We start from the raw sequence: 19177 nt of genomic DNA on the forward strand, positions 1-19177 counted from the left end.
AAGTTCAACTAATGTTATGTAAAGATTAAGCTTGATATTTTTCTGATTGATTTTTAAGTAAATCATCTCTCAGTCCAAATTGAAATACTCCAAAATAGCTCTGATCTTTTAAGTTTCTGGGCAATTCTTTCCATAATTTTCAACCAATAGGGTTGCCACTTTACCTGGAAAAACCTGGAATTTTTAATAATTTAAACATTTTCAGTTTTAAATTTTAATTTGACAGAAAAAATCTATCATATACTTAAGATTTTTTGTCATTATCAAAAATTTTTTTATTAAAAAACACATTTAAAGTAACTTTACAGTATATTTTCAATATTTGTATACCATTTAACACAGTTTCTGAAATAGAAATTAACTTAAAACTAAAAATAGACCCAAAAATGTGTACCTTTAAAAACCTGGAAGAAATTTGGAAAACCTAAAAAAAAATTTCAATAAACGAGTGGCAACCCTGACCAAGATAGGTAAATGAATTAAGACCATAAAGACTATTTACTCTGGGAAAAATAGTTTTTTTTTCTAAAAATCTTGTTAGATGATTGTGTACAGGGTTACTAAAAAATTAGTCTGGAAAAATGTGGAATTTGACAATTTAGGCTAAAAAACCTGGAATTTGAGAAATTTGAAAAATAAAATGGAAAAACCTGGAATTTTGAACAACTTTAACATGTTAAGTAGTAAAACTTCAATTTGACTTGAAAAATCCATCATATAGACAAAAAATTTTCTTTTCTATTCTTTTATACTATTAAACACAATTTCTTAGCTTAAACTTAACTTCAAGCTAAAAATAGACCTAAAAATGTGTACTTATGTAAAACTTGGAGGAAATTTTTTAAACCTACAAGAAATTTGCCAAAAACATTTGGCAACCCTGTATGTATTTTATTAATATTTGTAAAATAAGGCTAAAATTAACAGGAAATATATCTCTTTTGAATTTGTGCTTAGAAATTCCTAAGTCATATTTGAACATATTTTCAATATCTAGTTTATGTGTCAACCACTGACATTCTATCTTGCACTTTTCAACTCTGAGAGTTTTTAAAGTTAATTTTTAGCATGTAACCCTAAATTATTAGGCAACACGTTTCATTCAAATATCAGCTCTGCCCCTGTTCCTATATATAACAAAAAAAGTTATAAATTTTTAAAAATCAAAATAAAAATAGCCCTAAACGTATATTTATTGATACTCTAATGTCAACACAAGAAAATTTTTTTTATAATTAAATCAGTTTTTAAAAAGTTTGTAAAACATCTTAATTTTTTTATCTACAAGAAAAACACAAGTTGTGAAATTTTAAGGTTAATTTCAGGGTTGTCAAACACTCAGAATACTCAGGACAACTAAAGATATTTGGAAGTTTTTAAAATCTCAGGATGCATCAGGACAGCTCAGGATACTTTGAATTTTTTAAGCTCAGGCTGACTCAGCATAGTTTTGTTTTTTATAAAAAACTCTGGATAGTTTAAAGATTTTTCAAAAATCTCATAACAGTTTTTTTATTTTTTTGAATGAGGTTTAGTTTATTTAGTTGCAAAGTTTTGTTATTAATAACCAATTTTGTTGAAAAACTTGATTTTTTATAATTTTCATGAGGTATTTTTTTTATAGAGTTTGAAAAAACTCATGATGACTCAGAACAGTTTAAGGTCGCTCAAGACTATTTCAGGATAGTTTTTTTGACTCATAAAGTGGCAACCCTTTAGTTTGTAAAATTACTGTGCTATAATAATAATCTCATGAAATTTCTAAATTCATAAATTTTATGATTGTTTCAATATTACAAAAGCAAACTTAATAGGTAAAATGTTTACCATATTATACAATAAAAAATCCTTTATGGAATGAAACTTTTCAGAAATTCACATGATTAAAATCTCACCAAAACTACAAAGTTAGTTTTTCAACTTGTTCTAAAGTTCATTAAAACCTTATATAATTTATATTATAAACCCTTATATACAAAAGTATACTTTTTTACAACTTTTAATTATTGTTAATTTGAAGTTTTAGATCTTGGTCTATTTTGATAGTTAGCTGGTGTACTGATGTCTTAATTGTTAAATTTAAATTATTTTCCAAGTTTACAAAGTATTTCGGAGTTTGTTTTAATAAAAATTTTGTTAAAGTAAAAAAAAAAAAAGTTAAGGTAACATTGATATTGACAATTCCAGCCAACTTATGAAAATTGTGTATGAAATGTCTTATGATTTCAAATAAACCTACAATAGTAAAAAGCTTATATTGACTTATACTAATCAATTTCTCTCAAAGTGTTTTTTTCCTTATACAGTATGATATGAGTTGTGTAAAACAATACTAAAAAATAGGATTTAATGTTGTTTTATCTTGAGAAAATTTGATATGATATATGTTAGCTTTATAATCCATACCTTACTTTATTGTAAATTATCTTTTATATGTCCTTAGTTCTTATACTTTATAGTTATTTTTACAAGTTAAAATTGTAGATAACTTATAGTTTAAGTTTTAATAGCAACTCATAGATATTAGAACTAAAATGCTTTTTACAATCTTTAAAGTAATATTTCTTTTTATGCTGCATGTTTCATCATTTTTATATATAAAATAGCTAGCTTTATTTTAAACCAAAAACTTGTTTAATCAATCTTAGTTTTTGAGTAATGTTTGTTTTGTACACATAAATAATATATTAAAGATAATTTTATTTTTAGAAATTTTTTAAGCACATATGATGTTAAGTAGAACAGTTGGATCATGTATGAAGTTAATGCAATCACCTTTCAACATTCAAGCTGCTTCAGTGTGGACAGATTTGAATAAAAGAAGGAAAATACCATTAAGTAAGCTGAAGTTTGACATGATTTCCTCAGCAAGCAAGCCAAAAGGGGGACCAAAACCTCCAGACTTTGAAACTGTTGCCTACAAGCACCAGCCTGAGAATTTGTCAATGTATTCATGGCAAAGAAGAGGGGACATGAACCGCAAAAGTATAACGCTGTGGCACACCAAGTGGATGCAGCAAAAGGATGCAAGAAGAAGGGCAGTGGCCACTTATTATGGGGACTTGAGATTAAGGCTTCAGTCATTGAGGTTTAATGGATTTTTGCCAAATGATTTAAAACAGGTTGCAGATGTTGAGCTTCACACATTACCAGTTGATTCAAATGAGAAGCTAGTGAAAAATGGTTGTGCCTTTACTGGAAGAAAACGCGGAAAGAAAGTAAGGTGGAGGGCCAGCAGATTTGTTTTCCGCCAAATGGCAGATCATGGGATGGCAGCAGGCACTACAAGAGCTGTTTGGGGTGTCAACAATGACACAAATAGACTAACTAGAATTTCTAATAAAAGAAATTACTAAACTTGATTTAGCTAATAGTCAATAGATAACTAGAATTTTGCACCCAATAGAATATTTCGTAAAAGTTTATAATTAAATATTTTTTAAGCTATTGTTCTAAAAATGTAAACATATATTTTTCTTTTCAGTACATTAGGAAACATTTTTAATAATATTATAATAATACTTGGTTAAAAAAACAATTCAAGTATTATTTAGATTTTTATTAACGCAGCAATGGCTAACGAGGTGGACTTATCACTAACACCATTGTATCAAAACATAATTGTTGCAGTAATTGCATTCATAGTTTTACTTGTGACAACATTTCTTCAAAAGTTTGGCATAATTTATCAATTATTTCACAAAGTAAGCAATGGTATAATTAGTATTTGAAAAGCTTAATTTGGATAACAGAAGTTAGTTCTAAACCTTTAAATGTTTGTATATAGTGAATCTTTTTTATTCAAGATAGTGTATACTTCTATTAAAATTTGGATAATGGTCGTTCAAGTATTATTTTAATTGTTATCATTTGAGTAAGTGTATTTACAGTTAATGGTTTAAGGGCATAGTGGGGGGGGGGGGGGGGGGGGTAAACACCCTTTTTTGGTTTTTGATCTTATTTTATATAGTTTTTACTAAGCTAGAAGATGCTTTTTACAGATTAAAAAAAATCAAAATAATTTTTGAGATATAGCCGGTCAAAGTCGGAGGCAACAATAGGTTCCTTATGGGAGGCGCAAACTAAAACGGTAAATAACTAGAAATCACTAAAAATCTATCTCCTCCTACGTTTTTTTGAGATAATTACCTCAAATTTTCAGGAAATGTTCCTTGCAATATTTAAAAAATTCTGTTGGAACAGAATTTAAAAAAATTAAAAAATAAAAATTTTATAACAAAAAAACAAAAAAATAAATGTTTTTTTTGTTTATTTTTTAATTTTTTTAAAATTCCTTCTGACAGAATTTTCTAAATATATCAAGGAACATGTCCTGAAAATTTGAGGTAGTTATCTCAAAAAACGTAGGAGGAGATAGATTTTTAGTGATTTCTAGTTATTTGCCGTTTTAGTTTGTGCCTCCCATAATAAACCTATTGCTGCCTCCGACTTTGACCGGCTATATCTGAAAAAATATTTTGAATTTTTTAAATCTGTAAAAAGCATTTTGTAGCTTAGTAAAAACTATATAAAATAAGATCAAAAACCAAAAAAGGGTGTTTACCCCCCTCCCCCCCTATGCCCTTTAATTTAAAGAGAGACTCCATGATCTTTAAATTTTTGATTTGATCATAGCTTATATAGTAAAGTTTAGTTTAAAACTTGATGTATTTTCTTTTTTATTTTTTATATAATTCAATTTGGTTCTTCTGTTGAAATAAAACTGCAAAATTCAATTTAAAAAAATTTGAGTTGAAGTGCTTCAAATTAGTATAATAATTTATACAATTGTACATGATAAACTAAGGAAGGTAAAATTGTTTTAATAAGTAGTTTTTGTTGCTTTAAATAGATTTCAATCTAATTTATGTTTTGCATAATTAATTATTTTTTAAATATTTTTTAATTGTTTTTTTATTACTGTTTGTTTAAGACACAAATGAATATAAATTCCTAACCTTTTTTAAGGTGGACACTAAGTCCAAGCATCACGGTGGAGAACTTGTAGCACAAGTGTTGAAGTCTCACAACGTCAAGTTTATTTTCACACTGTGTGGTGGTCATATATCGCCTATTTTAGTAGCCAGCAAAAAGGAAGGTGTGAAAATTGTTGATGTAAGACATGAAGCTACTGCTGTGTTTGCTGCCGATTCAGTAGCTAGACTATCTGGTTATTTATTTTAGTTGGAATTAAAAAAAGTAAATTATAAATTAGTTTACAATAAACATGTATTCATTACGTTTATATTTTAATAATTTTGAATTAATATTAGTAAAATGTATTAATTTTAGTTTATCATAATCAGCTTAGTAAGTGTTTAGTATCTTTACAAGCTTTTTTAATCAGTTCGTTTAACATTTGTTAATTTCCAAAGAAATATACGAAAATAACCATCTCAGACATAGATTATACTAAACTTCTGCGAGGCAGTTCTGATATATAAAAACAAAGTTTAAAGAAAATTTTGGTTAGTATCGCGATGATGGATTTTTAATAATTAAAAAATGATGAAAAAGAATCATAGTAAAAATAAAGAAAGTATATTAGAGCAGTTTTTTTTCTGAACAAAATTTAAAAATAAGATCAAATTAGATAGCAGCAAGATAGACTTCCTGGATGTATCACTTGATTTACAGAATGACTTTATCATCCCCACAGAAAATTCAATACAAAAGAAAATACATAAATATGAACTCCAACCATCCGCACAAACATCAAAAGAGAACTATCTAATATGATACAAGACAGATTATAGGCTTTGTCAAAAAACAAAGCCATGTTTAATAAATACAAGGAACTATATGAGAAGGCATTGAAAAGCAGTGGCTTCAATAATGTCCTAGTTAACAAAACAAAGTGATGATACGGCTGGTAGAAAAAGAAGAAAAAGTAAGTGATCTTTTACAACCCCCCTTTTAGCTCCACATTAAAGACCACCATAAGTAAAGAATTTCTAAAAATAGTAGACAAGCATTTCCCTAAAAACGGACCTTTCAATAAAATTCTCTTAAGTAACACAATTAAAATCAGTTGTTCATGTATGCCTAACATTGAGAAGAAATCTTCATGCCCAGTGGAAGGTAAATGCCTTTCTAAAAATTCATATACAAAGCTACTGTCACATATAATAATAAAAAACTGCATTATACTGAATCCACGGCAAGAAACTTCAAAACTAAATACAACAAAGACATGCATAGCTTCAGAAATAAAATTCTAAAAGAATCCACTTATTAAGCTCATTATTCAGGCCGTTAAGTTCAACGAAGATTTCTATATAACAAGAATAGTAATAATGCTCATTTCTGTATTTTAGAATTATTTAACTTTAGTTTTGAATTACCGTTGTATTTAGTTTTTTTGTAGCTAGTATTTTATTTCTTCAAGGCTATTCTTACTGTTTAAAATTTTAACCGTGGGTACATTTGATTGTTTAATATATTATTTTAGTTAAACTTTGTAATTTACAAAACCTGTTATTTCTGATAGATTTATTAGTTATGCTATTCATGAATCTAACATATTATTCTTTTTAAGGCAAGCTGTTTTGCAATGCCCTCTTCCTAAATTATTAAACTTAGTTTTATAGGTTGCAAACAATTAATTTTATTATATTTTTATCGGCTGAATTTAACTTTGTTTTTACTTTTATAAAAAAAAGTAGCGCTAATAGTTGTATGATTTTTTGGTATCAATAAATAAATTATTGATTTAAATTTCTGTCTACAAATCGATTTTGAAATTCCCTGTTTGTTGTAACTTTCAAAGGTTTATGTACTAATTTTTCAACTTATCTATACGAACAGGGAGCGTTGGAGTAGCTGCAGTAACTGCTGGCCCGGGACTGACAAACACTGTAACAGCAATAAAAAACGCTCAGATGGCTGAATCGCCAATACTTCTTCTGGGTGGCGCTGCAGCTAGCATTTTAAAAGGTAAATTAAAAGTTGTATTTTAGAAAAAAAAATAAAATGTCTAAAACTATACGTGCTTAATTATTTGTAATGTTTTTAAGTTATTTTTTAATCATCTAGTTCAATTAAACTTTGAATCAGTCTCTTAGTTTTTTTTCAAACTAAAGTTAAACCAAATAAAAAAAGTTTTATTTACTTGAGTTATAAAGTTCTCATTACCCTACATTTTACAACAACTAGGTAGGGGAGCATTGCAAGATATTGATCAAATGGCGTTGTTCAAGCCACTGTGTAAGTTCACCGCCACTGTTACCAGAATAAGAGACATTGTGCCTATTTTGAAACAAGCGTTGATGGAAGCACAATCCGGTACTCCGGGTAACTTTTTTAAAGACTATTTTTTTTAAGTTTTGTTAAAAAGTTTATTTAAAAAATTTTAATAGTTAGGCTTGATAATAATTAATAAATTTTTTTAAGACTTTACCACTGTTATCTTAATATTATGAGATTTTAGTTTCTCATTAAAAAATTGGGTGATAAATTTTACTATACTTTTTCTGAAAATGTCTGGTTATGTTAATGGGAGTGAATAATTTCAAGTATTTCTGTTAAGTTTGATGTCATCTTAATAATTAAATTCTTAAGTAAAACATTTTTTTCTGAAATTGTACCTTTAAATAGATAACAATATATTACTAAGTTAGTATTTTTTAGGTCCGGTATTTGTTGAGTTTCCCATAGATACATTGTACCCATACGAACTTGTACAAAGAGAAATAGGAGCCAGTGGAGGAAAAGGTATTTTTAAATATCTCACTATATTCATTGTTGAAAACTTTGGCTAAAAACTAAGATTTATTGGCTTTCTGTGAAAACTAAAGTAGTTTGTTTTAAAAATAGTACTGATTTCATACAGCGAAGAACATACAGCAGCACATAGTGAACTGGTACTTGAGCAATTATTTGTGCAACTTGTTTGCCGGAGCTTTTGAACACAGAGATTCAACTCCACTTCCAGTAAGAGTTCCTAAAGCCACTCAAGAACAGGTTTGTTGCTCTACTTTACAATTAAACTAATGAATTTGTTTTGGTGAAAGTTTTGTTTTTCTTTTGTATCATGTAACTTTTACTTCCTTAAGTGTTGCTAAGTCTGTCTTCAAATAAAGTAAATTAAACAATTTTTTTAAACAAAAACTAGCAAGTTGATTGAACTTATCTTATTGTTATATAAAATCTGACATGTATAGTTGTATGAACCAACAGTTTCTTTTTAACTATAAATTAAACTCTATTTATTTTATACTTTCGTTTAAAAGCAACTGATTTTGTACGCAAATACTTTATTGACTTACGGCGTTTCGCTAATCATAAAATATGAACGCTGGACAGATCTTTGGAGTCAAATTTTCAAAGTATGACGTAAATTAAAAAAATATTTGTGTTAGAAAAACTGTTGTCTTGATTTTTATATTAGCTCTGCTTATATAAATCTTCAAAACTTAACGCCTTGTTATGTTTTACTTGTTATGATTTACTTAACATCTTTTACTTTCGTGTTATTCAAATCAGTAAACAACTTTAAAAAATAACTTCAAAATTATACTAACGGTAAATAAAATAAATTGTTTTCAACTACATGTGCTTATTTTATTTGTAATATTTCTAATTGTGACTTTTTGTTCTATACCGTCTAATTTAACTGAATTTTACTAATTTCCCACTATTTTAATCTCACAATTCCAGGTAGACAGCTGTGTAGACATGCTTGTTAGAGCGAAACGACCGGTGTTTGTATTTGGAAGCCAGGCAGTATTGCCCCCCGTGCCTGCTGACAAGCTGCGTGAATGTGTTGAGCATATTGCCATTCCATGTTTCCTAGGTTATGTCTAGTAATAATTTTGCATACATTGTTATGGTGTAGAAGTTATAGAACATCTTTTTTATATACTGAAATGTTGGTTAAAGTAGTTTGTTAATAATCTGACTGAAGACCTGGCTTACATTTAGAGCATTAAAAGTTTTAAATACAAAATCTTATTATAAATAAAAAAATGATTCAATTTTTATGTTCAATGTCTTTTGAGAAATCGAGGTGTTCAGTTTTTTAATACTTTGAATAGGTGGTATGACTCGAGGTTTACTAGGAAGAAATAGTCCTCTTCACATAAGACATAATAGAAGAGCTGCACTAAAAGTTTGTATTAATATAGTCTTAATTGTTTATAAACTACCTTAAAAGTTTTGCAACTTAATATTATGTTTTAGCGAAAAATTCAAAATAAAAAATTTTAGTTTTTTACTTGACATTAAAACTCAGCTTTGTAAAAATTTAATTTTGATTAAAAAAAAAAAAACTGTAGTTTTTTAAGATATTTATTTTTAAGACTTTTGATACTCTAATTTATAAATGTTTCGGTCTTAAGTCTTCTTTTCAGTTGAAAAATCGTTTTAAACTTTTTTGTAAATGTCTAACACAACTTTTGAACTAATAAGTTTTACAATTATAAAGTTTTAATCAGTGTTTATTGTTGGTAGTTGTAACAAAGTATTTTTTAATGATTTTTTATTATTCTAGGAAGCTGATCTCATAATTCTTGCGGGAAATGTATGTGACTTCAGACTTGGATACGGAAAAGTATTGCCAAGAAAAGCTAAAATTATTAGCGTTAATAGAAACAAGGTATAGTTATACAAATATTAGTTAGTATTCATTATTAGTTTTAGTAATTAGTTCGTGAATTTACTAGATATTTAAAATTAGTAGTTGGAATATACTTTTAAACTTGGTATTTCTTATTAAACTTTTCATCTTAAACCGTAATATATACGCAATATATAAAATTAAACAAAATTAAATTTTAGACGCAGTTATACAAGAACAGCGATATGTTTTGGAAGCCAACGATGGCGGTTGAAGCTGATGTTGCCTCGTTCATCGTAGCTGTCAGTGAAAAATTGAAACTGAACACCGCCTATCAGCAGCCCATAAGCTGGCTCAATCAACTAAAACAAAGTAATAATTTAGTACAATCAAAAAAAAAAAAAAACTTAAATATTTTTGATAGTTTGTTTGTTTTTTGGTATAGAAACTTAAAAATTGTTTTAAAGGTGATACAGTAAAGGATGAGAAGAATGTTGAAATGTCAAAACAACCAACTAATGTGCACTTAAATCCATTAAAGGTGAATAAAAATTAATTACTTTTAATTATGTTTAGAAAAATGTACATTTAGATAAAGCTGATGTTTTTTTTTCGTAAAAATACCACTTTCAACTTGGATGTTTATATTTCTATCAACTTTGCCAGGTATTGTTCCAAGCAGAAGAAATTATGGATGCAGAGAAAACAATTCTAGTTGCTGATGGTGGAGATTTCGTCGGAAGTGCAGCTTACATACTACGTCCGAGGGGACCACTAAAGTTTGTAATTGTTGTTTGTTTTCAATATTTAGATTTTTTCTAATGTTTCTGTTAATGATGTTTAGTTATAAGTTTTTTTAATTGTAAACTTAAATAATATACCTTTTTTATAGAAATAATGTAAACTTGATAGTTAAAGTTAACAATAGTTTCATTAAAACAAAGATGGTTGGATCCTGGCGCGTTCGGCACACTAGGAGTGGGTGGGGGTTTCGCGTTAGGAGCTAAACTGTTGTTTCCAGATCACGACGTTTGGATTGTTTACGGGGACGGATCGCTCGGATACTCCGTTGCTGAATTCGACACTTTCACGAGGCACAAAGTTTGTTTTTTGTTGTTACTGTTCTTAGTGTAATATTTTTATTATTTGAAAGTTTGTTTTGTTCAGCTATCTCTCTGTGTATATTAAGTAGATCATTTTAAATTTAAGTTTGTTTAATTAGTTTTCAATAAAAAAAACTATAGTACTACAAATGAGTTCTATTATTCTTATATCAATAAAATTTATTTGAAACAAAATGTCACTATAAAGTTTGATGAATACCCGATAGTTTTTTAATTTTATAAACACTTGGTATTTATTATTTTTTTTGTGTTCAAAAGTATCCAGTTTTTTTTAAACATTTTTTAAAAGTACCATCAAGTAAAACGTATGTAAAAGTAATTCTATAACACGTATTAAATGATTTTTATTTTAAGTGAATACTATTTTTAATTATAAACTTAGTTACACAAATGTACAAATTTTTAAGTAACGTTTATAAATAAATAATCAATTTAGTTGAACTTTGTACTTATGTGTGCTTTATATTTGATAGCAATGTGTAAATTTGTTTGTTCGTTGATTAAATAAGTTCGTTTATAGTGCTATCGTAAATTACTTTTGGTAGTTTACAAAAGTTGTGGTTTATACTTTTGTTACATTTATATAGTACTAATAGTTTTTTTTCTATTAGATTAACATTCTAGTAAAATACTAATTTAAATAAAATTATTTAAACACAAATAATATATCTTTAGCTAAAGTTTTTAAATAACATGTTTTTTTTTTCATTTGAAACTATCATAGCTTTTAAATTCTCTTGACATTTTGTAGTATCTTGTTTTAACTTGGTTTAAAAAAGTTTTCAACCAAATAACTTTGATTGATATTGTATATTAAAAATAGTTAATTTTGATTGATAATTATAAAAACTTAATATTAAAAAAAAAATTCTAAGCTAAATAAAATCTGTAGTATTTTAGAAACTGTTCATTAAATATTAGTTAAAAAAAAAAATTTAAAAGTTATTTAGAAATTTTCTTGAATCTTTTTTTGATGTTTTAGTTATGTATCTATTTAATAAAATAAGCTTTGATAGTTAAAGGTTGGTAAGCGTGAGAATTTAATATTTCGAACTATGATATTTTTGTCGAATAAATAGGATTCATTATTTATGGTTTGTAATATTTAGTTTTGTAATTCAAACATTAAAATTAAAAAGTAAGTTTAAACAGGGTTGCCACTTTACCTGGAATCCTGGAAAAACCTGGAATTTGACTATTTAGGCAAAAAAAACATGGAAAAACCTGGAACTTTGAACAAAAAACCTGGAAAAACCTGGAATTTTAAAGAATTTTAACATGTTCAGTAGTAAAATTTCGGTTTGACTCAAAAAAATTATCATATTGATAAAAAAATTTGTCATCACCAAAAATTATTTTATTAAAAAATACATTTTAAGTAGCTTTACAGTATCTTTTCAATCTTTTTATACTATTGAACACAGTTTCTTACCTTAAATTTCACTTTACACTAAAAATAGATCCAAAAATGTATACTTTAAACCTTTAAATTTAAAAACCTGGAAGAAGTTTGAAAGACCTGGAAAAATTTTGAAAAAATGAGTGGCAACCCTGTATAAAACTTTATACTTAAATATTCATATTTCAAAATATTAATATGTATAAGGTTTCGGTTTAACTACAGATAATCAATCAAATTGTGAATACTATAAGCTGACCAGTTTTATAATGAACTATTTTTTTTATTTCATAAAACAAGTTTGTTCTACAAGTTTTAATTTAAAAGGAATTCAACTTATGTAAGTAACTAATATGTTTTAAATAACTTATGTTTATTTTTTTTTTTGAAAAATTATAACATGTAAATTCTGCTTTAAACTTGAATAAAATTTACTACATGTTTTTCATCATTAGATTGCAATCTTAAGTAATAAGTACAAAAATAATTGTATGTTATTTATCATGTCAATCGTAAATTTTCATTATAATACCAACAGTGTCCAGTCATCGCATTGGTGGGTAACGATGCAGCTTGGACACAGATCGCCAGGGAACAAGTCCCAATGTTCGGCAGTGCAGTAGGAACTGAACTCTCTTTTACTGGTAAGTTTTCATATGACTGTTTCCATAAGCTTTTATCGTTTAAACTAGGGGTGGGCAACGTTTTTAGATGGCAGGCCGGATGCGGAAAAATTTGGTATTAGCCTGGCCGGAGCAATCTAAATCCATTTAATTCACATAAATTACTCAATCATGATATTTTAAGTTAATGTATATTAAGTATTCAGAACTCTATATTTCTGGTAACCCTGTGCCGAATTAATACAATAATACTATAAATTTCATAAAAACTATCAAAGACTACTAGAGCGTAAAAAACACACAAGATTTATCAAGTTTACGGAGTTATTAGTTTTGGCAACCCTGGGCTGGAATATTACATTAACAGTATTTATTTTATTAGTTAACTAAAATAAGAATATCACACTATAGTTTTTTTTATTTCAATATATTAGTAATTATTACTTACATTCTTTTGCACATATGAAAGAAACAATACAATAAGTAATTTTGATATGAAATACAATTTTACTAGTAAAAAATAAAAAATATATAAGAAGTCGATGAAACACTTGTGGTTGATCGAATCGTTTAGTTGTTTAAATTAAAACTTGGTTGCATGTCAGGTGGAAAAATGTTAGTAAAGACCGTAGGTTAGGGTACTTCTAAAAAATGAGATTTTTGAGTTTCAGCTCTACAACTTTTATGTTCATGAAATGTCATAAAAATATGTTGTAGGAATTTAAAGGAGATTTGAAGAAACTTTAACGGAAGCATGACTCTATTTTCTGGAAACAACCCCAGTGTAAACTATATAGGGGACTTCAAAAATGCTCCTCTCGATTTTATAACTAAAAATTGTTTTTATATGTGGCAGTGATCAAAAAACACTTTGTGCAGAATTGAGACAATTTGAAGAAAGCTTCACAAAAACATTTTTGGTTTTCTTTATTTCTTAATCATTTTTGCTAGTTTTAAGTTTTTTCATGAAATTCCTCCGTGAAACTTTCTTCAAATCTTCTTAAGTTCCGCTCGGAACTGCCACATGTAAAACACTTGTAAGCTTAAAAATTCGAGGTGGAAGTTTTTAAGATCCCATACAGTTTACATTACACTGTTTTTGTTTTGTAGAACTGAAAACTCAAAAATTTAATTTTTTATAAACACCCTACTGCAGGTGTACTAAAAAGTCGATTAGGTTTGAAAGTAATTTATTCTCGTTGATGTTTAAGGTCGAAAACGTTTGTTTACAAATGTATGTCGATTCGAACAGAACAAGTAGCTTCATGGATATTATTTAAAATTAACAAATTTTAGTTAATCTTTATCTAAAACTTATACTGAAAGCAACAAAAATTGTATTTATGTACCTAAATTTTATATCACCTTATTAAAAACAGTTAGACCTATATAAAATATTACCAAGCTTAAAACTTGAACTATTCCACTTTGAAAATATCAAACAGTTGTGTTAAAACCTATGAAAACTATAACTAACTAAATACTGTTCTTTAAAATAATGTTTACAAACTATAAAGCCCCTCATTTTTGGTTTATCCTTGGCTATGAATGTCTTTGTCATGCCAAAATGATACTGATATGTAAAATCATTAGACTTAAAATATTTTGGTTGGAGCAATTTGAAAAAAGGGTATTACAGCGGAGTTGGATCAAAAGAAAATTTTAGAACAAAATGGTACTTTTGTTAGTACTCAGAAATAAAAAACGTTTTTAAACATGTTTCCGGGGTCAAAGTGTTACAGTATTGTTTTGTAAAATTTATGATGCAAGGTTTTATACAAATTTTGTAATATTGACCTTGGCGTGCTGGATTCCGTAGAAAACTTTGAAAATTTTTTTTAGGCCGGTTACTTTTACTCGCGCCCGCGGGCCGTAAGTAGCTCACTCCTAGTTTATATAGTTTTGTTAAATTACAACCACACAACGATTTCCATGCAGATTACGAGGTGGTTGCCAAGGGATACGGCGGTGATGGGGTGAAGTTGACGGAAGACGAAAAAGTGTTGGGAGCGTTGCAAGCCGCGTTGAAGACGACAAGAGAGGAGGGGAAGCCTTTCCTCATCAACACGCTCATCGGGAGCACCAAGTTCAGGGAAGGATCCATCTCTGTTTGATATTTACATGTATACTTGTTTTAAACTTAATTTTACGGTTTTTATTTTCTACAATCACTTTTTTCTCAACTTTCAATATATGTAGTATTTTTTCAATGATTATGAGTACATTTGAGGTTTTTAAAGTTATCGTTTTGAATTGAATATATGTATTTTTTAATTTTATAACCACTTTATTTCAGCTAATTTCCGTCGTTATAAAACTGAAACTTTTATCATTATTTTTAAGCATATCATTTATTTACAAATAAAAATTAATAATTCAAATTTTCAACTAAAACAAAAAATGTTAACATGTTAAATTTTTACCAACTTTTCAATATTTTGTAGCTTGAACTAATCATTAATTTACTATGCTTGCAGTTATTTTTTTTGTTATTTCACTTATTTATACTTCCTGGCTTTATTATACTCAATAAACGCTCAAAGTGTTTACAGTTGTTACTGACATATTTTACATTATTTCTTTGGGAGCCTAGTTATAATGATTTTTTTAGTAAAAAAAAACTGAACTATACTAACAAAAATTAAGAAAGTAATTATACCCGTCTGTATTGGGTTTTGGTTTCACCTGTTCAAAGAAACTTTTTTTGTAAACATTGTAAAGAAATTAGCGAAAGTAACTGAATAAAGTTTTGAAAATAAAGCTGTTTCACAAAAATCAACAAACTAGTTTAATAAGCAATTATTTTAGACTAAAAAAATATAATGGATATGAAAAATTTGTTACTAACTTTCATATCTTCTGTGAAAGCTTCCAAGTAATTCTTTGTAGTCAAATGAATTTCTGTTCAAAAAGGAGCACGACAAGCAGAAATATTAGTTCAGCAGAGTATTTTGAACTTAATTTAACTTGTTCTAAGATCTAAGCTAATAAAATTAATGTTTTTATACCTAAAAATAATTTTTATTTAATTAATATTTCCAAGTATGAATTAGTTTAAATCTAGTGTTGAGAACTACAGTGAAAATTAACAAAATTGTAGATGTTTCTTTTTATTTTTAATACAGAAAAATTTTAGATAGGTGATTGTTTTGAGTTCTTATCAAGTTTTAGTAAACTATGTTAAAAAAGGGTAGGTGTCAAATATGCACGAAGAGACACTTTTGCACGGGTTGAAATTTATTTTAAATGTGTTTTATTTATTTTTTATTAACTAGTTTTTAATTTTTGCTATAATTGTTTTCCCTACCCTTGCTTAGTACTTTTTTTTTATTTTTCAACTTTCTAGTTATTTCAATTATCACTGTTACCCCTTACCCTTGGTCAAAGTTTTTTTACTTCTTTTTATTTTATTATATATTTTTTTTACTATCACTGTTACCCCAAGCGCTTACACTTGCTCAGTTTTTTATATATAGTTTTATTTTTTATCCTTTAATTTATTTTTTTTTCTCGCACAAAAATGTCCATTCGTGCAAAAGTATCTTCGTGTAAAAAGTCTTCGTGAATATTTGAACCTTCGTGCATATTTGACCCGTGCCTGTTGTAAACACATTTTTATAAGTTCTTGATAGCTTATAAGTTTTTATAACCTTCAGTTACATTAAAATCGTATACGGGTCTAAATTGCGCGAAGACAAAATTTCACGAGGTTAATTAATTGCACGTAGGGCTAAATCGCACGAGTGTACAAAATTGTACGAAGACTAGTTTGCACGCGGGCACAAAATTGCAAGAAGACTGTTTTGCACGGAAGCTCTATTTTGCACGAGTGACAGTTTTGCACGGATGGTTAATTTTGCATAAAAGAATACTTACTTAAAATAACTAAATAAAAAATATATTAAAACCTTTATATTTTATAATAAAAAGCATGTATTTGTGTAATTCATTTTAATTTAATTAGGATTAAATATTTTTTTTTTCTAATTTATTTAGCATTTTTTTATTGAAATTAAATTATTGTGTTTAAAAACTAATATAAATTAAAAGAGTTTTAATAAAAATAAAACTAGAATTTTATTTTATTAGAAATAACCCTTTTTAAAAAATCGACATGTATTGATGTAAACTTAATTAAAAACTAATTATAAAATTAAATTGTTTTATAATTTAGAGTTAAAGTTTTAATATTTATTCAAACTATCTTACATTTATTTATGTTTTAGTTTTTTAAATACACTTTTAATACATCCAAAAGGATAAATTTTTTTTAAATTGGTGTGGGATCAAGTTGTATTAGTTATAATAAAATACAACCAGTTGAACTTTAAATTATAAAACATTTTAAAGAAAATTAGACGTATTAAATAGAAAATAAAAGTAGTAGCTATTATAAAATTTTTGTGCTCATGCATTTTTTATATCATAAGTATCTTTGTTTTAAGAATTAAAATAAGGCAAATTGAACTCATGTTTTAATAATTTAGATTTTTAATAGCTTGTAAATCTTTAGTAGATACTAAATACAAAGTCTTAAAGTAAAAAAAATCTTTTTACTACAAATATTTAACGTGAATTTAAGATTTATAGTGTGAAAAATACTGAAATTTTGAGATCTTTTGATTGAAAATCTCGCAAGGTCTGGCAATTTCCTGTGATTTGTTTTTATATCTACAAAATCTAAGGATTCTAAAAATACAAACAAAATTTATATATCATTATTTTCTATTTGTCTAAATTTTATCTTAGTTGCATCACTATTTGCACGCGTTCTATTCTAACTAGCTCTTAAGTTTATCCTGCTCTGTCTAACTAGCTCTTAAGTTTATCCTGCTAACTTTAAAATCTTTATCTAACCCAGACTTGTGAAAAAGCACTGTCAGAAGCTATTTTCTTCTTACTTTTTTAGAAGAAAAAGGAGATACAAGCTTCTGACTATAATTAAACCAACAAATAATACATCAGCTACAATTAGTTAATTTTTATTAAAAAAATAATTATTAATATAAACAAAACTTTTTTTGGTAATTATATTTTAATAACAGTTAGAATCTAATTTTATAATCTAGCTTTTATTTTATTTATATAAAAATTTTTCGATTGATTTTTTGTTTAATTATTTAGTTTATTCATTTTGATTTTTATTATTATTATTTCTTTTAAATTTATTTAATTCATTTATTTTGAATGTTTTTATTAACTTTTATTTTGGACTTTTATTTAATGTATTTATTATTTAATTAATTAAATTTCAATTTTTATAAATCTTATTTGTTTTTTAATTTAAAAAAAAAGTTATTATTTAGTTATTTGATTTTTTTAATTCAGACTATTTTTCATTTTTTTGTTTTAATCTACTTAACGTTTAATTTATTACTTTTTACTTAAAAATAAGTATTTGTTTATTTTTATTTAGTTATATAATTTTATTATCATTTTTGTTATTAATTGATTTTTTATTTTTCATATAATTTTTTTTTGTAATATTTTGAGTTGTTATATTTTACTTAAAAAATATATATATTATTTTATTTAATTTTTTAATTCCCACCTTTTTATTTTTTGTTAATTGTTATATAATTTTTTTTCGTGCAAAAGAGTCTTCTCGTGCAATTTTGTCTCCTCGTGCAAAAATGTTTATGCGCAATTCTGACCCGTCCCTGGGCAGGAAACAAAACCCATGCAAAATTGACCCTTCGTGCAATTTTGTCTACGTGCAATTTTATCTTTGTGTAGTTTTGTGCTCTAGTGCAAATTAGTCTTCCGCAAAAGTATCTTCGTGAAATTTTGTGTTTTCGTGCAATTTTGTCCTCTCGTGCAGTTTTGTACGCTCGCGCAACTTAGACAGCTACCCTACGTATACATAAGATTCATTGCTAGCGTAGCCTGCTGGTTTGGTTGCTTCTCTGCGCGCGCCTGTTAGCTCGTGTCGCTAACTTTCTATCTTCACTTTATAGCTGGTATACTTCAATTTTCATGTAGCTGCTAGTTGTCCTGTTGCTTCGTTTGCTGGTTTCGCCCACTCGCCTGACCTGCGAGTCTGATCGCCTAAACATTTCGATTTTATCGCTTCTTTTTGATAATTTATTTACTATGACCAGTACGTTTTTCAATCGAAAACTACCTTTTTAATTCAAATGGTGCTGAATTTCATGCAGCTTTAGCATTAAGCTTATCAAAAAAAAATGTATAAAATATTTGTATATACTTAAAATACATCTGACGCGATTAAGAGCTTGAAGAAAGTTCCGAATATCAAAAAAAAAAACTTAAAAAAACGAATTTAGCAGGAAAATTAAGTACAGTCGGTTATATTTTGGCTGCATCTTCTTGCAACTTCATTACTACCTTACTTTCTGTTTTTTAAAACTAACATAAGAAACTTTATATCACTTTAAAGCAGGGTTTCCAAAAGTCATTTACTAAATTACCCCTTTTAGAAATTTGAAAAAAAATCGCCCCCATGATTTTATAA

The 19177-nt window shown here is 27.0% G+C and overlaps 2 protein-coding genes across 2 annotated transcripts; both read left to right on the top strand.

Annotated features, from left to right (window-relative positions):
• The first annotated feature begins 2713 nt into the window (after positions 1–2713).
• Positions 2714–3484, top strand: LOC145849111 (small ribosomal subunit protein uS14m-like). Its single transcript, XM_082954192.1, has one exon. The coding sequence runs from the start codon at positions 2727–2729 to the stop codon at positions 3354–3356; it is 630 nt and encodes a 209-aa protein (XP_082810318.1). The 5' UTR covers positions 2714–2726; the 3' UTR covers positions 3357–3484.
• Positions 3485–3488: 4 nt separating this feature from the next.
• Positions 3489–15207, top strand: LOC145849110 (2-hydroxyacyl-CoA lyase 2-like). The gene is made up of 15 exons (XM_082954191.1): positions 3489–3704; positions 4969–5170; positions 6808–6936; positions 7156–7293; positions 7630–7713; positions 7832–7962; positions 8659–8794; positions 9036–9109; positions 9491–9595; positions 9778–9928; positions 10024–10097; positions 10223–10335; positions 10501–10657; positions 12618–12723; positions 14641–15207. The coding sequence occupies exons 1-15, from the start codon at positions 3573–3575 to the stop codon at positions 14814–14816; spliced, it is 1908 nt and encodes a 635-aa protein (XP_082810317.1). The 5' UTR covers positions 3489–3572; the 3' UTR covers positions 14817–15207.
• The last annotated feature ends 3970 nt before the right edge of the window (positions 15208–19177 follow it).

This window comes from Thalia democratica, chromosome 1, assembly GCF_965202585.1.
Source record: "Thalia democratica chromosome 1, ktThaDemo2.hap1.1, whole genome shotgun sequence".
NCBI lineage: Eukaryota > Metazoa > Chordata > Thaliacea > Salpida > Salpidae > Thalia > Thalia democratica.